Source organism: Pomacea canaliculata, linkage group LG1, assembly GCF_003073045.1.
Source record: "Pomacea canaliculata isolate SZHN2017 linkage group LG1, ASM307304v1, whole genome shotgun sequence".
NCBI lineage: Eukaryota > Metazoa > Mollusca > Gastropoda > Architaenioglossa > Ampullariidae > Pomacea > Pomacea canaliculata.
In genome coordinates, this window is record NC_037590.1 from 14,221,969 (window position 1) to 14,248,362 (window position 26,394).

The 26,394-nt window shown below is 37.6% G+C and overlaps 1 protein-coding gene across 3 annotated transcripts; it reads right to left on the bottom strand.

Annotated features, from left to right (window-relative positions):
* Positions 1-1,466: 1,466 nt before the first annotated feature.
* LOC112565538 (alpha-1,6-mannosylglycoprotein 6-beta-N-acetylglucosaminyltransferase A-like) lies at positions 1,467-26,313 on the bottom strand. Of its 3 annotated transcripts, XM_025241023.1 has the most exons (19): positions 26,184-26,313; positions 18,776-19,208; positions 17,881-18,121; positions 15,375-15,474; positions 14,268-14,420; positions 13,865-13,947; positions 13,270-13,359; positions 12,742-12,813; positions 12,448-12,618; positions 11,789-11,855; positions 11,489-11,591; positions 10,229-10,363; positions 9,252-9,385; positions 8,444-8,568; positions 7,980-8,135; positions 7,642-7,788; positions 6,802-6,921; positions 6,418-6,601; positions 1,467-6,184 (listed from the first exon to the last, which is right to left on the bottom strand). In XM_025241023.1, exons 3-19 carry the CDS (start codon positions 18,046-18,048, stop codon positions 5,925-5,927), a joined length of 2,268 nt encoding a protein of 755 aa, XP_025096808.1. In that variant the 5' UTR covers positions 18,049-18,121; positions 18,776-19,208; positions 26,184-26,313; the 3' UTR covers positions 1,467-5,924. The 3 variants fall into 3 exon arrangements, with proteins under 3 accessions (XP_025096808.1, XP_025096797.1, XP_025096817.1); XM_025241012.1 differs by lacking the exon at positions 18,776-19,208; XM_025241032.1 differs by lacking the exons at positions 18,776-19,208; positions 26,184-26,313 and adding an exon at positions 20,335-20,577.
* Positions 26,314-26,394: the final 81 nt, after the last annotated feature.

Below are 26,394 nucleotides of genomic sequence, written 5' to 3' on the forward strand. Positions count from 1 at the left end.
TCACTGAAAAATTGTTTGATGCAAGAAAACATGAACCTGAAGTCACATCCAGTCGCCGCGCCCAGCACAGTCACGTGGTTTTTGTGCACCTAATTATCAGAAGGTGGAAAGAGTGTTGGCGTAGAAGTAATGGTTTGTTTTGACCGTTTGTGGACTTGTCTGTTAAGCTTGTAGGAGCTTCCAGATCTGTGAATCATACAAGAAAGGACAGATACATAGATGACAACAATCAGACATATTATCTGCCCTTGATAGTGATGTTTCTGCCTTAACTCCACTGGACCTGTCTGCTGCATTCGACACCATCGACCATTCTCATCAATATTAACGAAAGTTGAATGTTGTGTCCTTTATAAACTAGTCGGCAATGCTGCACTCGTATCATTTGAGGCAAACAGTGCAAGAACAAATGACAGGTTCGAAATGGTCTGTTGTCTTTTTAAATATTCATTAGCAACTCAAACTCTGTGACATTCACACATGTGCATAAATATTTCGCCATAGAAACCGCCAACTAACTTTTTTGTTTTAAAATAAAAAGGATCAGGGCCTTTGGGGATAAATAAAAGGAGGAAAAGCAATTCTGAAAGGAAGAGATCTGTAAGAAACTTAAAGTAATTATGTTGCTAATATTAAGATGGTGTTCGCTCCCTATAATCATTCTTGAACTTTATGTGCACTTAGTAAAATTTATGTTTCTGCGGGACCTGCCACCGCCACTCACAGCAAACCTTGCATTTATCCAACTGCTGTTCCATTCCTAACGATCAGTATCTCTGTCTAAGTTGATAATAAGAATTACTTTTTGGTTAAAAAAATGATGTTTGTCAACTGTAGGAATTCATCAGACACACGCGGACACTTGCATGCCTACCAGATCTGACCTAGGCTTATGAATAGAGGGATTTCAAACACTCGCCTAAAAGATTTCATGGAGTGGCTACACGCCCATTTCACACTGGATGCATACAAGAAATTTGGAGCCCTTTCCTCGATCTGGTCTTGTTGTTCTCTTTGGTCTAAAACTCTAGCTATCACAACTTCTAGCACCTAGACCCCCCTAATGGCAGTGCCCGGCTTTCTACCCCAGACTCCTACATTTTCCAATCCCGATCGAGTTCTGCCTGACAGGTGGGCGTGGCGGTATGAGGGATTGAGAAGTCCAGATCGTATCATTGAAAAATTGTTTGATGCAAGAAAAGATGACATGATGTCTGATCTAGTCGCAGCGCCCAGCCCACTAACGTAATAAAACTAATTTTGTTATTTTTAAACACTTAAAATTTTTTTAAATTACATGTATATGTGTTTGCTTATCTGTCTAGTGTGTTTTTGTAATCGATTTTTCACCCACTCGATCCTTTCATCCTAGAGGTCTAAAATTTTCACCATTTACTAATTTCAGGTGACAATGCAATATTAGATCATTTCCACAAGCATTCTAAAAAAAAAAATTAACAAAATGATCGAAAAGACCACAGTATTTATTAGGACAGCTATAAGGAGAGCAATGTTTTTAAGACAATCATCAGAAAACAGGTACTCTTGAGTTGAAACAAATTCCAAATACCTGTTGTACCAGATCTGATCCATGTCTCTTGTAAATTTTTTTATTATTACCATGCATTTTCTGTAAGCTGATATCTAATTTAATGAAGCCCACCCACATTCACTTCTCTAACTTTTCTACTTGAGACCTTGATTATTCACATTTTAGAGGGTCAACAAAGTATGTAAGAAACCAATAACAGCTTGCAAATGTAAGTTCGGAATTCTTTGCAATTTCACAAATGACAAACATATTTTTATTCTAGAACACATGCTGCCCTAATGAATGCTTTCTGACATTTCAAAAGCAATACTGTGAATGGCCACACATAAAGGACATTCTAAAATGATACTGGTGCATTAAAACAGCACTCTTTTTTTGAAAAATCTAATAAAGGATGAGGCAAACATGAAAACTGGTCACTGTGTATAATTTACATCTGAAATTGATTACGTCCTCTGTGACCTGATAAAAAATTTAAGAACAAGAATGCATTTAGAAGCAATCAAGATGTGGGAAGAATATTAGATATGATGAAGATAGGGCTAATTACAGTCATAATCTTCAGTTACAAAACAATAAAAAGCACACAGAAGACTCTGTACAAGTGTCTGCAGCAATGACATAAGCCCACTGCACCAATATTACTCTGACACACACCACACAAATGTATTTCGAAAAATGAAAAGCTAGAAATTCTCATTAATGCACAGATCCATAAATGCATATGAAAATTACATAAGATGCACCTTAAAATTTTAAAGTATTAAAAAACTGTGTTTCCAGATAAGATGAAAAAATCTGCAAGTTTTGATTTCTGTAGTCATTTTAAAGAATGTTTATCAGTAAAGACTACACATGTATAATGAAAGTCTGCATTTGCGAATGTGTAAATGTATACATGTGCATGTAACGAAGTCAATAAAGGTTAGCAAGGAATGGGCTCAGGAATCATTACAAAGATGCTATGTCAATATCAAAGAATTCTTTTTTGATTATGCACAGCCATAAATGATGAAATGAAGATGGGATTGGGAAAATGAAAAAAAAAAAAAACCAAAAGCAAGAGAGAGAGAGAGTAGAGAAAGAAGAAAACAGTATGAGCGAGGAAGAAGAGCATAAAATACATAAAGGTGAAGGACAATAAAAAGAGGCTGCAATGAAATAAGCAAAGTGGGGAGAGAGAAAATCCCTGAGGCAACTTCGAAAGGTTTAAGGAAAAATGTCTACAATATTTCCACATCTGTTTATGACTCTAAAATTCCAATAATATTTTGTACCAAAAAAACAAAACAAAAAAAAAAGTGGAAAATTTAGTGTTCATACGTCAAGAATAATATATTTATATACTATAAATATATTTAATACTAGAAGTCTGACAAAACCTGACTGCAAACCTTTGAAGATAATTACATTTATAAATGGCATAATTCTTTATACATGTATACAAGAAGTTAATATATTTTTCAGATATGATTACTGCAATCCTTTTTTATGCACTCTCTTTTCACACAAAATGGAAATATTTAATAATGGTTACCATCTAAAACAGGTTGGTTTAGAAAGTTCATGATTATAAAAACATAAAATATTTAAAAGAGGAGGTTTTAGAAACCTTTGCTGTCAGCATGCCACATGGCTGAGGAGGTGCATTTAATGTTCTGGTGTACTGTTCATCATCACAGATTCTTTTGATTATGCTGACAAATAATACCCCCCAAGCAATTTGCAGTTTTCATGCAATTCTGGCAGAGAATTCACTGATAACACTGACAATATTTCTACAAACTTGCCAATTACTGTACATACACATACATTTGCTTACTTGCTTATTCAGTGGAAAATTTTTGATGCCAATTTTAAGGTAGGAAAGTCAGCAGCAGATGTTGGTAGCATTCAATCTAAGAAAGGAATCTGCACACAGACTACATTTTAACTTGGTAGAGTCTGTCCTTGAAACCTAACCATACAGTTATTGTGAGTCTGACTTTTAGATGATGATTTTATGGAATTCCAACAAGCTGGCATCCAAGCAAAGAAGTAATATAGAGGCATTATTAAAATCCATGCTATCCATCAAGGCAAACCTCTTCTTATTACATTTACGTAGTTATATGAACTAAAGGAATAGGCATCTGCCAAATGTGCAAGCACTAAGGTGAAACAGAAATAGAAAGTATGTACAAATTTTGCTGGGGAGAGGTTAATGCTGTATTACATGGGCAGTGTTGACACTCAAAACATAAGATTGTATGCTTAGATTTTATAACCTGATCACTAATATTGTTGAATGCATTATCATTAGCTGGTTTTGGGGACAGGGAACAAGGACATCATGTGCATGCTGACTAGACTGCAGAATTTCCCTGTGCCATTTAACATACAAAATCTATTGCTATAATGATCCTGATTTTGTGACAAATAAAGATAAATAACTTTTAAACATTGGAATTAAATAGCATTAAGTGCAGTTATCATGATTAAATGTCAATATTAACTTTATAGATTGTTAAGAAAGGCTAAAGATATGATTGTAAGCCATCAGAAAATTAATCAAATTTATACAGACAAGTTCTGAAATAAAAAAGTAATAAAACTTTCTAAATATCACCACAGCTTAGTTTCTCACTTTGTCATAAACCTCATGAAATATTAAGCTCATTATACATTTGCAGGACTTGATTTCAGAAATACTTTAGCAAATTTTTACTAGCAACACACGTTTAAATTAACTAATCTCAGACACTGACATGCTGCTGATCAACAGCTGGACTATATACTACTCTAGGCAAGGAACAACTGCCTTCATAGATTAAAGCATTTTCATCAATGAAAACTCCACATTTTTTCATTCACCAAAATTGTCCTTTAGTTTAATTTTTTTAAATCTTCAAAGTTGAGAAGGGGACTATAAAAAAAACACTACTAAAAGGCAGTCTGCAAGAACAACAAATATCTAATATTAAGATGTTTCTTGCTCATTGTGACCTGTCAAATAATTAAAATTAAGCAAAAAGGAAAAAGAAACATTAGGCATAGAAGAAGGCAGATAAGCTGAAATTAACTGACATGATGCTCCTTCACCAACAACATCATTACAATTTCCTTGCATTAGAGCTCAACAGAGTGTTTCACCCTTATAAAAAATGTCTACTGATGAGGTAGCAAAAATTTGAACAGTAGTTAGTACAAATTTGTGCACAATGCACATAAGTCGAATGGCTTTAAAATAAGAATGGACAATGAGTACCATCCTCTTTTATCCATGATTTATTGACTACTGTAAGATAAAACACATCATTAAATTAGGTCTATTTTGCTGTGAAAAGCACAACATACACAATAAGAAAGCATTTCAGTATTAAGTTGTCAGACACAGCAAAAATTCTCTTATAACAGCCTGATGATGAATATTAATAGTAAGGAATCTTCTTCAAAGAGGTTCATAATGAAAAATCAAATGTGCACACATTCAAGAGCAAAAGAATGATGTACAAATACCCTTGGTATCACCTGTTCTGTTCAGGCAAAAGACAAACTTGAAGGAACTTGCCTCCCTTCTCCTAGATGCATTAATAAATAAAATGTAATTTAAAGTAAATAAAGATTCATCTGATATTCATTCACATTTGATCATTTCAAATGACACATTCATACATCACTTTTCAGAGACACTTCATCTGCTCAAAACCAGAGACACGTCTAATCTACACAAAAACAAATGGGAATAAGAACATAAAGCGATGAGAAAAATCTGAAAACATCAAAGATTAATTACAAATATTCAAGAACATGAAAGACTTTATCCAGCACAGAGTTTGTCCACAGACTATGAAATCATCTTACAAACACTGCACCAACTTCCAATTCTGGAAGATGGATGGCAACAACAACAGTTACATTTATAGTATTAATAATTAGGTAACTGCATTTATTGGATGTAGCAGCAATGTTCAAGAAGTTATAGTCTTCTAAGCACAATGTGATTTATCTTTGAACGAAGCCAATATTAATTCAACAATTACAGTTAAAGAAACTATCCACATTCAAAAAACAGTTTAAACATTTCACATTTCAAGTTATATTGCACAGTCCATCTCCTGTGTAATGTTTACCAATAACAAGCAAAAATCATAAACTTGGTAATAACTGTACTTCCTCAGCTAAACTGAAGCACATTCATGAGACTGCATGAATTAAAATTTCTTTGGAACAAAAGCTGGCATATACCATCTCCTTTGGCTGTGAATGAAACATGTTGAATATGGCTGCACAAAAGAATGACCACTTAAGGTCCAAAGGTCACTATCTGCATTCCTTTAAAATAAGTTACTGTACTGAGACAGTACTCTTCTTACACTTAAAGTAAGAGATATCACCTCTCACATCCCACACATAAGGCATACTGTCCTGGGATGTAAGTTCGACAAGGACAGATGCGCTGAATATTATCTTTACCTCCAACACAACTGAACAGTGCTTCGTCCTCCTGAACAATGCACGCTCCAGTTTCAGCATTGAACGCAGGGTAGTATATATTTGCTGACTGGCTGGAACTAGAGCAGATAATGCTGTGATTCCTCAGGGCAGCCTCTGAGTTGCTTTCCAAAAAATGAGTTGGCTCACAGATCAAATCTGCAAACCATTTGAAAAAATATTAGGGGTAGTCAAACAAGAAAGGAATCAAGAAAATCAAGAAATGCTTGTAATCAGTTTTCCAAAGTAGTAGTTTAAAGTAAGCTCAAATAATCTGTATCTATTTCAGTCTATTGTAAAGCAGCACTTTCTTTTTTTTGTAAATCCAAAGGAAATTAGTTGTATCTAATATTAAAAAAAATATTTTTGGATAATGGTTTACTAGGACACACCTTTAGCCCAGCAGGCCTGAGAACAGGACAAGCCAGGCTGGGCCAAGAGGAATGTTACAGCAGATGAAGGAGGCCATCTGGCCACCTGGTGCTGAAAATCACAAAACTGCTGGTGCTGAATGTAGGCAGACATTCGTTGCAGCATCCCCTCTTCTGTGTACTCATACGGAGTGTAGGCAGAAAACTGGTATGAGAAAACTGGCAGTGAAAATCATGCAGTTAAAGAGGCATCAGACAAAAGGATTCATGGACAAGAGATTTTTTTTTACGTTCAACAAATAGTAACCACAAAGATCTAGAGGAGCAAGTCTAGGTCCCTTATAAGTGTTTTTTCAATAAAGCATGCAGGCTAGTTTTTAACAGATTGACAAACACTACCACTACCTTATTCTGCCTGAGAATAGCTTGTACTGCCTCATGAACCTCTGTAAGGTTGTTAATATCAATGGTGTAAATGTGTGGCTTGCCAATGAAAACTTCTGCATATGGATGTTGTGAAGTGACCTGAAACAGCAATCATTACACACTTATATAACAATAATATTATTGCTGTCATGATACTTGCTGAAACAGACTTTGCATGGAGACTATATTTGACAGACTATAATCGTATTAAAAGAAAATGCACTTTGCTTACAGACATTCAAAACAGAACTCTTGACATATGGTTAATTAGATCACGTTGCCTTAAAATTTTCCTTTTATTATCTGCCATTCACAAAAATCTTTGGCACATTAGAAATTGAAGAAACAAACAAGAGAAGGGGGTGGGGAGAATTAGTGTTTTACGCTGAGCCAGAAACTAGGACTATATCATGGCAAGGCAGCCAGCCCTGTAAACAGATGCCACACGCAGGGAAAGAACAGTATGCCCGAGACGAAAGCTGAACCCAGGAAAGCCAATCCTCTCTATATTGGTGACAGGTACTACCTGTTGTGCCACTGGATCGCCCAAACAAGAAATAGAATTCAACAAAGAAAAACTGATAAGAAATAACACCTCCATATTTTCACACCAGGATTAAAAAAATGTGTAAAGTCAAAGAAATGTAGCAAGGACAAACAAAACAAAAACTCATATGCATGTCTCTTCCTCCTGCATGTAAAGTATATGATTTTCAAAAATAAATGTAAATAGCAAAGCAATATTAAATATCCCAAACAGCTGCAAATATATCTATAGTTAAATATACATTTGATTGTTTTCTGCAATTTGGTACCTACTTCTCTCTGAGTGGGCTTCCCTTTGAAAAACTTAGTGTTTCTGCTGCTATGTGGTGGATTGAAGCGTGGGTTCAGAAAAACAGCTCCATTGGCAATAGCCTCGAGTGGTGCAGGGCCTTCGTAAGGAAAACCTAGGCCAACAAATACCTGAAACAGAAATAGCAGTTACTGATCTGGTCACACCCAATGATCAAGTGTACATTAATCTGTAGTAAGTCCTACTGTCAAGAAGTAACTCCTGATTTGTCTCGACATTGTGACATACAACAGTGGCAATTTTACTCAGAACAAATAATCTTTCTCAAAGTATACCAGAGCAGACAGAAAAACATGTTTACCTTCACTTTTCTCAGAAGTGTATGCAAATCAGAGCCGGCAAGGATGCCATGATTGACAACATATGGAGGAAGCTTGGATGGAGCTCCTTGCTCCTGGTACACAGTCCCATGAATTTCCAGATACTCGTGGATGACATCCAGATATGCTTTCTTACCCTGAACAGCATTGGTTTTGAATACACAGATGCATACACTTAGAACACAAAAAATAAGAACTCCACAAAATCTTAAACCTCAAATACACTGTTCTTTAATTATATGACTTAAAATTCCTTTTTTCAAGTTTATTCTGGCAATGGCAAGTTGACAAAATCCCATCTAAAGGATCACTTTGGTCTGTATTACCTCTCTATTAAACATGTAGGTGTACATGTGCACACATATGAACACATCCACAATCCTGCTTCTAGATGAAATACACACAGACTCAACAGAGTTACACTACACAAAAAATATGTACTTACTTCCCACATGTATTCATTTTTGCCATACACAAGCGCTATATTCTTTCGCTCCTGATCTTCTGACACAGTGTCATTGAGATGATGTTCTACGACAAAGCCCATGAAAGAGTTGTCTGGCGAGTGAGCTGCAACAATACAAAAAGTATCTGCTTCAGAAACGAAGGTACATTTTGGAAGTAACTTTCCGATATTATAAATTCCCAAGTATATCTTTTTGTTAGGGAGACTCAGTACTGTAGTGGTGTACGATGGGTGGCTGGTTTTGTTTATGCCTGTCACTGAAAAACTCCCTGTAGTCACCAAGACAGCGAGAATCTGATTTACTCGGACAGGTAAAAGGCTGCAGAAAGTGACAGTTCAGTGCTATCTTCCATATGCTGAGTGTATTAGATGTGATAAACCATGTACAAGCTACTGCCCTTACAGCTAACCTGATTATAGTAATAGGACCTCAACACTGACATTATTACCTTTTATTGTTGTTTTATTGCTGTTTTTATTGGTTTTATTTAAAGAAAAAGAACACATTTAAAGATAATGTTATATGATCTTTCTACTTTAGAAATGTGCTGAGAATGCTTTCCAAGAGCCCTTAAAATTTGTTAGTGCTTGCTGTAAAAGCCTGCAGTCATAATTGAAGGTGAGAGTTTCTGATGGCTCTTTAAAGGCCATCTATTAAATTACAATAATACAAATCAATAAAATTCTTTTCGGAAGCAGACAAGAAGAACCTCACAAATATCAAGAGTCCTCAAACAAACTCTAGCGTGACAAGCATGTACAATCTACTGAGATAATAAACACTTACGAAACATAGTGAAGAACTGCCGAAGATTAAGATCCAAACCACCCCATGATGACAGAATTTTGTTCTGTTTGGCAAAGACATGATGGTTATACGCTGGCTCTGTCCCAAATGAGTCCAGAATGCGGAATAGGCAGCTGTGCATGTAATATACCAGAAACAGAAACATCAGTTGGGGAAATATTACTGGGCGGCAAAGAACCTTTCACAAGGTGCTATTCCTGATGATGTTAATTCTATGTGAGGATTAGGACTCCAGCTATCAATTTCCTCATTAAGATCCTCTATTATAACCCCCTCTTAGATATGGCCAAAACAATCTCATAGATGTATTTCACTATATAAGCATCATCTCTATTATGACTACCTCCCCAACACAACTTATGACTGAAAGTTTGTGGTCTATTAAAAAAACTTTTTTGCAGAAATCGTGTGTTGAAATGTATTTAGTACATTTTAAAATAGAGTACTTCTTGCTGACCATTTGTCCTGCATTGCAACATTGAAATAATGTAGAAGAAAGAAACTACATCTTGAAAGAAACCATAGTACTCCTGTATTGATTGATTGCACTTCTTAGAGAGTTAGTTCCCCTATAAATTTTCAATCAAGTGCAACAATGGCAGAATAAGCAAGCATGGCCAAATAAATGCAAAAATTGAAAAGAAAAGCACTATGATAAAATTTTTAGCTTTATTTTTGAATATGTAAATGAATGAACTTGAATTTATAGGTGTCTGAAGTCATGGTTTGTGGAATGAAAGCAGACTGGTTGATTTCCCTACCAGGACCTCTCTTAGTTATGGTCTGATTTTGGTGGATTTTAGTAAGTCTTAATAGGGAGGTTTAGCTAACCATTATTAAGAAGAATTATGCTGCCGTTAACATTTATCTTCAAACAACATGTGTGTTATTTTGTCCCCAAACAACAATTCATATTTATTTTTTTTCACGTTTTCTCAAAACTTGTCTCTCTTCACCTAAACTTTGCAAATCCTGCCTTGACCCTCTTCTTAAACTGAATAAGTCCCACAATATCTGTGTAGATAATGGTAACTGGCAGTTCTTTCCTTGTCTGGCATGGTGTCTTTGCCTCTGGAACTTCTGAAAGCATTCTGAAATCAACAGGAAACATAAGCTTTAAGTCAGTGTCATGGATAAATATATTAACACAATAGGCCCTGTGTGCAATTATCATCATGCAAAATTTGTTAGCTCTAAGTTAACAAAATAGCAGCCAAAAATGTGCAGTAAATCACCAGTGTCCTGACATCAAATAACTTTCCATAATAGGTGGAGAATATCTGAAGACAAATTGTGCTTTAAATAAGGAAAGCTCCCATTTCCTCACAGTATGGTGTTCTAAAACTCTGTTTCCTATATACTATACTATTTTTCAGAACAGTAAGACAATTTACAGACAGCATTTACCACACAAAATATTCCAGAAAAAAAACTAAATATCAACCAGAAAGACAGGACTGGTCCTTTACTTTGATGTTGTGTCTGTATATTTGTTGCTATATTTAGGTCTCTATATACAAATCAATTTTGAATCTAAATTTTTATATCTTTTAAAACATGTTTTGCTTTTATTTGCACATTGAGTCTAGTTATACAGTGGGTAAATACACTTTACACATCTACTTCTTCTCATCATCATTACAACTTTTCACAACCTGAATCATGTTAATAGTTAGTTAATGTAATAACCAATTCCATATATATCAACTCCATGTACAATGAGTGAAATTTCTGATCAGCTGTATGCTGCACAAACAATTAGCAACACATCCATCTTTAGTGGTCTAGTTGGGTGCAGAATATTTTTCTAAGGACTGGGTAAATCTCAATGCAAGACTCTACTTCCCCAAATCTGGGTTAACACCCCCTTCTGTTATCGAGATATACATAATCATCACTATGCCCAGAAAGAGATCAAGTACACAGTGGTCAAGATTGTACATGCATATGTTTATGTCATGAAGGTCCCAGTCAAAGCATCTACCTATAAATGCAACATCACAATTTTGAACTCTATCTGTGCACGGTGATGTTTCTAGGCATGTATCTTTAAAACAGAATGGGGTTATTCAGCAATATTTGGGGCATCTTGCACTGAGCTTTATCCAGTCAGTTTTGCAGATGTTCATCCAAACAGACCTTTAATCCCAGAACATTAATCTGTTCATGGACTGAGACATGGAGGTTTGCTAAAATGTTAGGCTCATGCCACTCACTGCACAAGCTGCTCTGCTTCACTTGTAATGGTGAGTTCATGACCCAGGATGTACAGGACTGATAGGAGGTCACTCCACTGAACCAGCTCCCCTAAAGGACCACCTAGAAAAGAAATAATTTAAAAGAGCTTCAAAGAAGGAAAATGCTGAACATAAGCAATTTAAGAAGCTCTTTTCTGTCACCAGTTCTCATTCATCTGCTGGCCACTAAAGATCTCACTCTGTAATGTTTGAGATCATAACACGACAATATTTCACAGCACAGCACTGCATTTTTAATTTTAACAAAGGAATGCATACCTTTGAACTGCATTTCTGCAAACTTCCAGCCACTTTGTTTGGACAGCAAGCCAAGATGTACAAGAATCTGTAAAGAAAATGAATGATCTAAATCCTAGAGTGGTACTTAAACAATTTTAAGAAAAATAATTGTAAAGATCTTTTAAAATAAACATACTTAACTTCTACTAAGTGATACTGGATAATTTGTGGAGCCTCTCACTTAGTCTGACATCCAGCATGACAATTAACTTTGGAAAAAACTGAGTTTATTATATGCTTTATTCCTCATGATATGTAATAAATATCTGCATATAGGTAATAAGAAAGTGTATTGTAACCTTTTTGACAGCGGGCTATGTTTAACATACTGAAGTGACTTTCTAGAAATTTTATGGCTTTAAAAGTTAACATCATTTGGACATTAAGAAAACAAAGCCAAAGTGCACTTACTCAGAAGAGGAAAAACCTACTTTTAAATATCCACCATACATTCATGAAAAACCTGTAACTTATAAATGCATGCGGAGTTTCACACATGCACAGTTACATACACATGCTTGAAAATTAAGTTTACACTAATCTGGGACTTGGAAAGCTTTGGGTTATTTAAATACTTAAAAAAATCCTAAATTGCATCCAAACTAGATGACTAAATTTAATCACAAGTATTTTCATACCTTATGTTTTGTTCTTCTGCTAAGATCTTGCTTTGAAGCAAGATTCTGCATGCCATTCACCCATTTATCCCACAGTCGTGTGATGCGCATCCGAATCCATGCATATCCCTGTCGTTCATTGGGATCCACAAGCAGATCTAAAAGACCCTTCAGTTCAGTAGTAATGTTGGCCTGGAGGCATTTCGAATGAAAACTCAGCATTTTGAGTCAGTTTAAGGCATGAAAAGCATGCTAAGTAATAGATGCTGATATGAAATCAGTGTAAACTCTTAATAAAAGAGAGAGAGGGCTCACATATCTCTTTGGCTCAAAAGACAAAGTTTGGTTTGATCTGTTCCATCCTTTTCTGGGACACCAACCTTCTACCTGAAATATCAAAATTTAAAAAAGCATATGACAAGTCCAGCACAGACCTATACATCAAGAAAAGACCAATTCACATACTGCATAATTTAATTAGTACTTGTGACTAAACCTCATTCTGGCATACTAAACAAAAACATTATTATGCAATGACAATGAGCAGCTTTATTAGTCCCAATGGGCAATTTAAACATGGAAAATGTACTCAGTTACTACATATGTAAACCAGTAAAATTAAAATAAAGTAATACTACATGATTTATCTCCCGATTCAATAATTATGAAAATGCTCCTTCTTGCTAGTTTTCTTCAAAAGACAATTACCAATTTTCCTCAAACTTCGCTAAATATATCAGCTTAACAAATGCTCTTCACAATTGTCTATGTTTGTAATATGTCATAGTATTCACAGTTTCCTTAAATAATAATTCATTTTCTTGCTCAGGCATGACATCATACCTCGCTGAGATACATTATAAAAGAACACTCTGATCCATCCACACCATGGGCCTCATAGCAAGGGTCAGACTTCCACATAGTTCTCATCCACTGTCAGCACATGCGGAAAAGAAACCAAGCAGAACCTTCATAGTCAAACCACACAGACCATCACTTTTGAAAACAAATGCTGGATAGTCAGATGTTTACATCTTTTAACAGGACACTTAAACATTTTCTAATCAATTTATTTAGTGATTTAGCACTACTTAATGAATAAAATAGTACACTTTAAGTAAATCCTTGCATGTAGGTATTTTCTGAAAAAATAGGTACACCATCTACAGCTTTTTTTTTTACTTGTACTTCCTACAGCTTAGTAGACTGCATAAGTGTGATACATGTTTTCGACTTCAACAGCCTCAAACTCAAACATTTCTTTGTCACAAATGAAACAGAAGATTATTTCTCTTTAATAATAAAGCAACAGATGAAACATTCACATTTGTTATGAAGTTTGAATCCTTAAAAGGATATGAAGGTTTATGCTAGAAAAACTATAAAGATATACTTTTTGTATAAGAAAATAAAACTATGAATAATGAATAATCTTTACCTCAATTTTGTTTGGACAGTGTGGGTAAATCTTCTTGTCATCATCTGTTAGCTCACACTTTTCATTTTTACCACTAAGAAGGTCTGTAAAAAATAAATTGCAGCCACTTTTCTAAATGCTCAACGCATCAACAAGAAATGCCCTTTCACCTTTACAGATCAACAGGTTTAATAAAATCACTTACATTTTAGTTTTCCTGAATTTAAACAGCACACATGCATACATATGAGCATGCATGCACACACAAATGTATACATTTGTATACATATGCAAAACAATGTATGCATACTTAATGAATATGGAAAGACATAAAACAAGTCCCTTTTACTTGTAGAAATACAAATATACAAAATTATCAAGCCAAGGTTAAAAAAAACAAAACAAACTTAGTATCTTTAGTTACCTTGAGCAGAAAGTATTATCTGTCGTTCTTCTGGTGATACAATAGGCACATTTTGCAAAAATGTTCCATTGCTTGTTATGTTGAGATAGTTTTCAAGCCTTTCCAGCCTAACCAGTATGCTCTCTAACAACACTGCAATAGTCTTTTTGAGATCTGAAAAATAATGACACTCTCTTTGTCTTCCTATATCACTCTGACAGTATGTAGTTCATTTGCCATCTGTAGAAAGAATCTAAAACTATTTTTCAAATAATCATACCTCAAGTGATAAAATAAAATTGTTTCATGGACTATTGAAGTGCAAAGCAAAAACTGAAGCCAAGGAGTGAAGATAGAATATGCTTATTGACTGGACACTAATGTTATACCACTCTGTACTCTACTGCGAAAAGAAAAACTTTACGGCTTAAGCAGTAAACAGTATAATATTTACAAAACAATGAAAAAATATACCAACATCATTTAAAATGGAGTACAAGTGGTCCTTATTCTTACTTTAGATTAAAATAGATTTTTTTCAACCTACAATTTATTACTATACACATCAAAAGACTTAATATCTTACCAAAGTTTAGTATTAAATGCCCACCAGTAAGATAAATGATTATTAATGTACCAAGAGCATATAAATAAACATGCAGTTTATTACAACTTCCGCCTCCTTATCTTAGATATGAAGATACCGTCTGTGCATACAAGCAAGCTATGTGTTTAATTCTGATGAGTAAAGCATGCAGCTAACTACTACATGAGCAAGAAAATACTCTACAAGACAAGGCTATCACCTTTACCTTTTATTTACTTATTTTTTTTTGCCTCACCAATACTATTTGATCAAAAATAATATTCACAATATCTAAAACTTTGCCTCAAATACACTTAGACTAGGGGTAGGCATCACATGTTACACTAGATGTGGAATACACAAACATTATGCAAATGTGGCAGTTACATAAAATTTACATAAAGTTTAAAGTCATTATCTCTGAGGAATATTGTCATCCCCACTATCAGAACAAATGCTCTCAAATGCTTTTGATATAAAACAAGTGATTCAGTCATACATGTGGGGAGGGGGAGGTAATACTTATCATTAACATATCTTACCAAACGCTGTGAAACGTCCTGCATAAGGGCCATCAACAATATCAGCATTTTCTTGGGCCAGGGCTCGAACATATTCCTGGCTCAACTTCAGTATCTCTTTCTGCAAAAAGCAGTTGAGCAATGATAAACCCATGCCATTAAACTTACATATTGGCTGTTGCACCATGTTTCTTTTTCCTAACACATTTGTTTGAGACTTAAAAATGTGTTCTAATGACTACACTGCATTTAAAATCACAGTGATGTAGGACCGTGTATCAGTCTATGTCCATTCATGTTTTGGAATATTTCAATGGCACTGTTAATAAGCACTCATGATCGATCCCCTGCTAAAATCATATTTAGTCTTGATCCCTTCTGCTGTTATCAGCCATTTTATTAAAAAAAAACAAAACTGTCTCCACCTGGTGATCAGGCACCGTGGAAGAACTGGGGAAAGGAGGAAACCTGGACAACCATAGTTGTGAACAGGTGTCAGATCCAGAGAGTGGTGATGCACCCAGAATGAGATGTAATATTGTAACCGAGTGGTAAGGTGGGGTTGTATGGTTGCAACAACAGTCCAACACTCAACCAAAAGGCAGGAACTTGTCAGCGGGTGTGCGAACCTTTATTACACGTGCTTGTACAATGGCCACGGCTGCTCGTATCGTCCAGCAGTCAGCGCTGTCTCTTGTCTCCGTTCAGCGCAATACGTTCTTGTAGAACGGGCCCCCACAGACTTGCTACTGTAATGTGTTTGGGAAGAAAGGCCCCGACTCAACATCTACCTCTAACTATATACTAAGCAGACACGTGACTACCCGTCACCTAATCTACCTGTGCCCAAACGCTATCGCTCTAATACTAACGCTACTACTGCCTACCGCGCTAATCCCGTACCTACTACATCTGCCACCCCCGGCTCTAGTTCTCGCTCCCCTCCTAAGTCACGGCGCCCTGTCAGGTCGTAAAATCGGACAGAAAGGTTTCCCCCACTGTCCGCTGTTACTGATCCCCGCCTACCTATAATTACCTGGCCTGGAATTAAGCTAATTCGTGACGCGTCTCCTGACACGTCCGGCCCTCTACAATATAATAACTCGAGGTCTTGTGATCATCCCTGTAATGGTGACACACCAATGTGTTATAATTATAACAGTCGACGCTCCCCTAAGCGACTTCACTACTGGCCATGCTAGTATCCACTGGTGCAGAAATTGTGACGGGTCATAAACTGTTATGGTTTCACGATTTTGTTTTTTTTTTTTTGTTTTTTTGCCCCGATGGTTTCCGCCTATTGTGACGTCTCTATCAAACACGGACATTGAAGCTCGCTCAGCCGGTATCGCTGCTGGCCACCGTCGACACTTTTCATCTGCGTATCCACACGTGTCTGTCAAAACACACTTCCTGTCTCGTCTGCTGTCACGCGCTACATGCAAGGTGTAGTAAATAAAGCAGACATTTGCCACAACTCAGCATACATTGTGCAACACAATGTGCTAACTGTAAAAACACTTAGCGTTGAATTACATGTACATGAACTATAAAGAACATCGTCATCGACTAAGCGCAAAGTTCGATCTACATTTCGGTAGGAAAGAAATGTCTTTACAGCAGGGATGCACAAGGCAGAGCTTCTATGAAAATTATTGCATTCTTTTTGGCCAGATATCAAGAACTTTGAAGAATTAGATCAGATTCTTGAAGATCAGTTGAACACTGAACCAGAATGTTTCGTATTTAAGCATTACTGAAACCTGTCAGCGAGAGCGCCAGTGAAACTAGTAAATTAAGCTCAGATGATTTATATTTTTCTTAAATATGTCCACTTACATCTTCGGTTACAAAAGAAATGTTTATTTGTAATAGCTTCTAAAACATTGCTCTGGTACGATTCATTAAGATCATTTCCCCCATACACTTTCGTGAAAAAAACCAAAAAGGAATTAAGTCAGTGATGTGGTCGGACTTATTTGTTAATAAGAGTGTCGCGTGATGCATTTGCAGAAAAAATGTAGTTTAGGGGAAAGGTGCAAAGAAAGACATCTTGGATGTGTCCTACCGTTGAGAAAGTAGGGGGAAAGTATGGCAACGAGGGAGAAGAGACAGATACCGCCCTCGCCAAAATACTCGCCCCGAAAAAAGTGCAGGCTCTAACATCTCATTCCCAACGATCGAAATATTTACGGACTACCTTCACCATTTTCTAGAAGTTTTTGTACAGTAAAGTGACGCTCACTGTATCAACATTTCAGTTATCATTTAAGTGATGTCAGTTAATGCCTACAATAGGTATACGATACATCCATTATACGAAGTACAGTGGCATTCACTGTCAATATGTTTGTCCATGTCCACATGTAAAAACCCCACCGCCACCATTACCCCTACCACCATCATGTCCCCATCAGTGTTATCCCTGTTGTTATCATCACCATCATGCAAGTCCATTGACAGTTTATCTATAATTCAAGTCCATCGAAAGTCTGAACTTTACATAAATGCATAATGCAATACTCACATGCAAAACAGCGCTCTCCTTTGGTTGCCGGTTGTTTGAGTAAATGAAAGTCACGTTGATGACAGTGATGCTCCAGATAAATAAGCACAACACCAACAGCAATAAAATTCGTCTCCAGAGTGACCTGCCTACTAGATGGAAACAGTGCAGTTGGCCTGCAGCTGCCATGTCAGGGAACAGATAGCCCAAACGCTGCTTCTCATACTCAGAATGCTAGAAATGCCAAAGGCAACTCGGTTTCCTGAAAAATATAAAGAATAAACAAGAGTTCATTTTACACTGGTGCACTCCCACTGTGGCCTCCCTATGAAATAGATGGTTTTAGTAACGAAAGATGCACTTTTGGAGGGATGCTGTAAATAATTGTAATTGACGATAATTTAAATTGTTAGATCATACACAGATCGGTGCCTTAAATCCAACTCTTCTTTGAGACTTTAAAACAATACACGGAAATAGTTTGACTACAATAGGACAACCCGGCCAACAAAAACAAACAAACAAAAGACAAACAACAACAAACAACAACAACAACAAACCAAAAACAAATAAAAAACAAAGCAAAACAAAAAACTCCACAAAGAAACATAATGTGAATACAATGAAAGCATGTTAATCAACGAACGTATATATAATACTCCAATAAAATGCGTTTCAACTATACGTATAATGGATACATGCACATGCTCAATCACCCACTTTCACAAACACGAAAATAAGCACAAGCGCACGTGCACGCGCGCGCACACACACACACACTTGTAAAAACGCCGAACAAACGGATCTGACGGTTTCTAACTTCCCTCTGACACTAAGTGCCATGCAAGTAAGCTCCATGGACGGAGCGTCGGCACACACTGCCGGGGCCTAGCTTGTCAGCACCCAATCTACTTACTGCGATTCTGCCCATCTTTTAAATGTTCACCACGGCGTGCTTCTCTATTTACTGTGATGCTTATGAATGCCTACAGCTCTGTCCTTTACCGCAGTCTCGATGCCGTGCTCTAAGGAAATAAATCGATGATGGCATGGTCGATACGTATGCCTTTCAGCAAGTGGGCAGGTCAGGGTTCGTGTATGTACTACGTGTTCAAAGTTCCAGCATCAAGTCCGCTCAAAGGACGAAGTGAAACATCTCTGGTCTCGAAGCTATACGCTGCCAAAACGCTCCCCAAGCTGTGCCGTGCTGGTCGCTGTACCAGGCCTAATCGAACACATTAGGATGTGAGGAGGGAGAGGAGCTCTTGCCCCCAATCACACCGGAACCATATATGCATAATGAAGCTCATTCTTGCTAATTTATTGGTGGGCTGCCAATCCGTCGGAATCTGGTGAGTGGAAAGGGACAATCGGTGTTATCAAAGCATCGAAAAGTCAGCGAATATTAAAGCAAGAATGCAAAGTCTGAAACAGGATCTTTTATTCCCAAGAAGACCTAGATTATGTATTGCCATACTTACTTCGCTGAAATATTGAACTTGGTCTCAGTCTACACGCGTGGCATCAGATTTGTGCATTAACAGGGGACAGGGTAAGGGTCAGTTTCTAAACATGAGGAATGCGATGAGTGTTGTCTCAGGCATTTAGGTGGTCGTTGCTGGGCACTAAAGATTGCGATCACCTCAACACACAAATCTTCCTTCCCTTACCGCAAAACGCTTCATACGTACAGGCACATGCAATCTATGCAAGATAATTGCGTCCAATGAAAAGCACCACAACCCCATAAAAACAAAAAATAACAAAATAAAAACGCAAACGCATGCGCGCGCGCACACACACACAATGGTAATGCATATAGAGATGATAAAAACTCTCTCGAGCACTTGCACAAGCATGCAATATTATAATATGAGTATACCAATAAAACACTAAAAGTCAAGCACCGTAAAACAACGACGGCCCACATGTAAGTACGCCCTATGATTGCACTAATGATGTTCTACCAAACGGATGCCTTTCTCAGAACGTCGATAAGCAGCGAATGACTATTATATACAGCATACACAAAACATTTCCCAGCCATAATGACTCGCCCCATGGGGTTTATCTGAATAGGATACATGTCTGACTAATATATGAGGACTTGTACGCAGTAATACACAAGACATTTTCCGGTTAGTTCTAAGCTCTGCAACAACATAAATTATTGCTGGTGTTGGTTGCTGACAACACGAGAGTACGCTGCAGCTCTTCTTCCAGGTGAGACCTCACGAAGAAACAACACAATTTAACACTTAAAGGAAATATGGTGTGAAGTCTGCGAAGTACATCTTAAATGGATTTAGATCGTTTCTTGTTGTTTACCAACAGATATACAACAAGAAAAGGATCTTGTACTTCACGGTGATCACTTCCTCCCCCCACTGCTTTAATCCGAATTTTTCACTTCAAGACGACGAAACTTGTGATTTACACAAGATGAAAGATCTTGTCAACAGACGAACTTGTAACTGTACACCGCTGCTCGTGCGATGTTTCTAAATGGATTCTTGCTGCACAATCGACGTGAATATGTTTATCAAAGGCGAACTGAGAAAAAACGTATCCTTCCCTCACTCATACAAACGCACACACACATAGAGAGACCGTATCTTTTCCGTATGAACAAGGATTTCAGCACACTATGTTGCACCTGTCAACAAGCATTGTGCAGAGAACACCCAGTCCTGTATAACAGATGTTTTGTGAATTAACTTGCGGCGCCTGTGACGCTTCATATACGACTGAAAACAGGATATTATGATGCATGGGTCCCACTTCCTGTAACTAGGACACAAGGAACGAAAATAACTATAACAAGCTAGTTGTAAACAACATTTTTTTTAAGTGCATTCTTTTCTCGTGTGTTTTTTTTTTTTTTGTGACGATTGCTAAAATGGCCTATTATATTTGTTACTTGAAAACGGTTACTGATGGCATCACCATAGCAATGTCATTTATGTATTATTAACAGGTTACACATCCGAAGCTGCAGCAAATCATCATCAAGCGCGATCGAGAAAGAGTGCTGGATGAGAGCGCAGTGCACATACCCGTGGTGGAGTCTGCTTTGAAGACCAGAAGGCGATCACAGTCCATCATGAAGCTGAACAGCAAGTTATTGTCTCACTCAGCTCTGATGTTAGCTGCGGAACGAAAAGTCCCTCAAACCCCTATGGGATGGTGCACCCAAGTGCACTTCATTATTCGCGCAGACGTACATAGGCATACATATGTATACAAGCGCCATCAGCAAGTTTAATTCTGCTGCTAATCACCCTAGTTGTACGGAAGAACTGCTAGCTAACGACACAATATTTTACATTCTTCCAGCCTGTAAGGCGTATTGAGATATTCAGATCCTGCGGAGAGATAATGGCGAAAACTGTTTCGACATAGCATGCCAGATTGTCTGAGTGATCTTACCACTGTGTTGTATCCATTTGGCCAGGTCAACAGCAACTGTCACAAGCAAAGTTACGACACTTCAGAGCATAGGTCCTAAAGCTCTATACATCCTTGAGTTAAAACCTGCTGTTCACTCTACAGATGATCACCTTTTCAGACAACGAAACCTTCAAGAGCGCCTGCGCCAGAGAGAAAAGAGCGAGAATAACCTTTTCAGGCCACAAGGAAAACTCTATGTGCACTATTTAAAAACTGTTAACAAAAGCGATTCTTTCATCAACATAATACCGTCGTTGAAAAGGTGCGTAAAAAATAACCTAAAGCGTTACTAAAATGATCTAAAGAATCTGTTAATGCATTTTTTTTTATATTTATATGACCGTATACTTGCATACACCAAACTCTTCCGCCTTTTCTTTTTTTTTTTGAAGACATACATCACTAATAACATACATATGTAAATCAAATGATACAATTTGACAAATCATGCAGGTTTGCATTCCACGTGACCGCAAACTAGGATCTAAACTTGGACGCAGAAGAACTCAGTAACACTCACAAATGTTGCTGTTTAAAAGAGAGCAAACATTAAAACGAGACACTGAATACACATTCACATTATCAAGTCAGACCTTTGGAATTTGCCTAACTCGATGATCAGTCGCATAGTTGCATTACTATCTTTGAATGTACCGACTTGAAAACGAACGTCGTATAGCCAAAGACCATGTGAGAAATTAAAACCATAGTGTTGCAAAGATAAAGCATTCAAACATCAACATCATTTAACTGACCAGAAGCACGTTAAATCCATGGACCGTGGCGCTAGCAGCTCCTAGACAGTTCGTAGCTCTGATGACACTACCCGGAGTGACCAAGAGATGACTCTACACGCCCTCGTAATGTGGAGTCTCTCTCTCTGTGCATGTTCATGCCGGTGTCGAGTCTTTAAGGTGCTCGTCAGCTTTTAACTCCACTTGCTACCTGTTCCTTGCAGGCAAGACGATGTACGGCCAGGTGACTTCCCGCATCGATTCTATACACCCATTTACTGTTCTGGTTTTCGATTCCACGAGGCGTGGTGATCTTTATGTGCTCGTGAGGTGTTATTATGGGGCTACTACATGTATGGTAGCGTCATGCTTGTCTCGCCTTATAGGACCTCAAACCCGCCCTGGAACTAGGCCACGACTTACTTTTCCAGTATATGTGAATTCGATGAACTCACGACAGCCTAAAGGCATTCGCACATGTTCCTACCTGCTTTCGACATATAATAGGCTTGTACATTTCCACAAAGTGAAGGGATCAAACGTTCACATTATGAACGGGGGAAAAAAAAAAAGCAATCTGTATGCAAACCAGCACTGATGTGCCAAAGCCTGCCCTTAGAACTGAGGAGACTGATGATGATAATGTGTCACCAATCGCAGACTTTAAAGGTGTCTGGTACAATGCACGGGTCGACGCCGTCCGTAAATATGTTCCCTGTGCTCTTTTTGTAAAATCTTTTTACTGTACACTTTTTTTTTTCTTTAAAGACGATGTACATAGGTTTTTTTTTTTCCTGAAGTTCGAGATTACAGTTTGAGAAGGGCGTTCTAAGTTCAAGTTGACTACGATAAGAATGATTATGCCTTTCGGTCTGACCTGAAGGACATAAAAACACAGTGTACTGTGACCACTGTTACTTTCACGGTTGTTATCATCTTAACAATGGTCTATGGCTTCCGGTTAGATCAGGGTAACGTTTGTGTGGCTTCCACTGCTCCCCATATAGTTCAAGTTTAAAAAAACTATTGAAACTGTCTTTTTTTTTAAACTTTGCTTTCCTGGGTAACTAGATCGCTGACATTTACAAGTATTATCAGAGGCTCAACGGGTCTTCTTCACTCCGTTTTCGGACAGAGCACGAGAGGACTGTCTGCAAAGACTACCTACTCTTGGCCTAAATTCTCGAATGAAAACTGTGAACAATTTCGGGTACCGGTGAACGTACACCATAACCGAGGTCCGAGGATTCTGGTTTGCAAATGACCTCAACTTTTTCACACCCTCCTGGCGCCTTATCGTGAATCTTATCTTCCGATTTCAATGATGCCGGCGACACGGAAGACCAGGTTTGTACCCGCCTTGTTATCAGGGGTGCTCATGTGGCCTCTGCCTTAGTTTTCAGATATGAAGTGTATTTTGAAGAGGTCGTCTGCATGGTTTTAGAAACGATTATCTGTAAACGATTCTTTTGAAACCCGCAGAAAAAATATTTCAGAAAATCAGAATCTAATAGAGCGTAATAAGATATTAGTTCACAAGCCGTTACCTGGTGTCCTTTTCTGCGCTGCGCTTGTTCTTCTGCGATGGCTTTAGCTACAGTTCCAATGTCTTGCTGGTGCCTACTTTTCAGCTTCCTGGATAGTCAGTCTTGCCAACTGTGTTCGACTTTCTTTAGTGTAAAGTCCTATTCACTGTTGGGATCGTCATTCTTTCTCTCCTCTCCTATTTCAGCATAGGGTGATGACAACGAGCTAATGGTTACGTGTCTCCTACCTTTCAAACGGTCTGATTAAGTGGGTCGCCAACAGGTTTGCAGTCATTCGATAGTTCAATCGTCTAAATGTATACAAGGGAAGGCGTGCGCGTGCACACACACGCGTACATTCACGAACAGAAATCAAAGATACGAAAGTAAGCGCCTCATTATTCTGAACAAACCCACGTATAGCGTTCTCATCGTCTTCGCGGGAGTTTTATTAAAAAAGATAAAGGATCGAAGCCCTATATGACTAACTCGTTTTAATCAAACATTCGGCGCTGTTTTCGCTTGCCAAATGTTTCCTAAGCGCCTTCCTGACCGCACGTCACGTGATCTTGATTAAGCTGGAGATGAAGTCACGTCTGTGCCGTATCCCCAAAGATGCAAGTGCAGTTTTTCTGCCGTTGCCTTTGAAAGCTATCTGCGACCATTTCCTGTGTTAAAACTTCAAGCACTAAAAGGCTAGCATTTGTATAACACATCGTTTCGCCTTTTACCCGTTTGGCCTCCGTCGTTACGGCTTGCACCAAGGAATCTTTATTCAAGAGAAGGCTCATGATGGCTTGCACTAACACTCCATCCTCATAAACGGACCGCCACTGTTTGACTTGGGTCGGCTCAGGTGACAGGAAAACCTGCAGGTGAAAACATGCATGAAAATGCCACGGTTGGCAGGTAATTCATTATCGCTGCAATGGGCAGGTTGGCGCGACTTCTAGTCCAGAAAAGTTGACACCAAATTTAACTGCTTGCAGACCACGCAGTGGTGTGTGCATGTGGAGGTACAGCTGGGTGAGTCGGAAAGCAAATAGTCCTAACTCTACCATCAGAGAAGCCTTTTGAACTCTAACAAATGGTTGTTTTTTAACGCATCTGATGCGGTTATGGTTATGTCATACTTCTGACCAGGAGCAGAGATAAAGGCCAAATCCAGTGGGCCAATGTAACCTGAGATTTCTACATTAAAGACCTTGACAGATATGGTCATCTCTGTATACTACAGACTTATAAGAAAGTGTACATTAAGGCTGTCAGTACTCAAAATTTACAGAAACTGATGACTACACTAAGTAGAGAGAGAAAGAAAACAAAAGCAGTAGCAATGACTGAGACAAACAACGTGAATAATTCAAGCTTACCAGCTGAGAGACTACATACATTAGATGAAAAATGGCACCTATTAATACTATAATTTTACTTGGCTTCTATGGAAACAGACTAGAACAATTTAAAAAGGACTATTAGTTTGCATCCATATTTGTATGAAAATTAAAGGAAAAAATATGCATGTTATGCAAAATAAATAAATAAAACTGTTATAAATCTTAACTATAATCATGAAAAAGATATGCGCATGAATGAGTAGAGAAAAGAACTAGGAGGAAAATTACAAAAAACATGAAACATACATTTTCATTTATAAATACCCTTATATAAAACGCATGTTTCTGTTTATAAAAATCATTAAATTTTAAATTAAGAAACAGATATTTTCACTTATAAATATCCTTCAATACGAATACCAATTTATTTTCTTACCATCTGCCTTTTCTTTCTCTCTCTCTCAATTGAGAGTGGAGTGGAGGGGAAGGGATATTGTGTTTGTGTGTAAAAACTGTGCTTGGATTAGCTTAACTTTTACTATGGTCACATGACTCTGTAAATGTCCTCTAAATGCTGTCTATTCATCAAGCAGGTTTGAACAGCATGAAACCTAAATATTTTTAATGAATGTTTGATTTGATATTTAACCGGACTGGATAATGCCAGTCCTGGTCCTGCTGAGCAAGATGACTGTGCAACATGTAAAATTTTCCACCGTCACAGTTCACTTAGATTTTTAGCTGTTTCATGTACAGCTTATCATTATATATATTTTGCTGGAAACCTATTTTGTGTTAAGCATTGTGTTGGCTGTTTGAAGTTTAGTCCCAACATCTTGCTGACCTGATTTCTTTAACGACGATCCCTAAATAGACGGTTCAGTTTGGTTAGGTTTGTAATAAATGTACTCTACACAATAAAACAAAGAGTAGCAGCAGGCTGTGCAATTACACAGATACGAAATTCGCCTCTACGTCGATCACAGAAATAAAAATCACATACATCTATCTCAAAGAGACTGTTTGGGGTTAATAAATTGCAAAGGTGTGTTTTATCTGTGTAATGCTGCTTCAGTACTGAACTCTGAAGCCAGAAACTTCACCCACAGCGAAGTGTCTAAACCTGTCTACTGTTGAGACGAAGCCCATAGCCCTTCAATAATTTGCTCGTCTGTGTCATGCACCACATCCGGCATCTTGGCGCATTGTCAGGCCACACTTCCCCTAAAGCAAATACCCAAATTGAAACAAAATGTGAATATGAAAATGTTACTTACCATCTTGTTTTGTTAGAAATGAAACACCATTCATGTAAACATGTCACTCAAGTACTAAGCTGCCATAGTATCATGTCTAGATTGTAGGTGTATCACTCAATCGTAAACTCTAGAAGTCGTCTGCATGCTTCTTATTTAGCAATTTAAGAATCTGACCATATGACGACTAACGTGTTAACATTTAGGATTCGAAACAAATGGCACTAAAGGA

Coding starts and splice junctions, on each gene's coding strand:
- LOC112565538 (XM_025241012.1), bottom strand. CDS start 18,048: ATGGCAGCTGCAGGCCAACTGCACTGTTTCCATCTAGTAGGCAGGTCA. Junction 13,948..14,267: donor GATAATACTTTCTGCTCAAG/GTAACTAAAGAT, acceptor TATTTTTTACAG/ACCTTCTTAGTGGTAAAAAT. Junction 10,364..11,488: donor GAAGCAGAGCAGCTTGTGCA/GTGAGTGGCATG, acceptor TGTTGATTTCAG/AATGCTTTCAGAAGTTCCAG.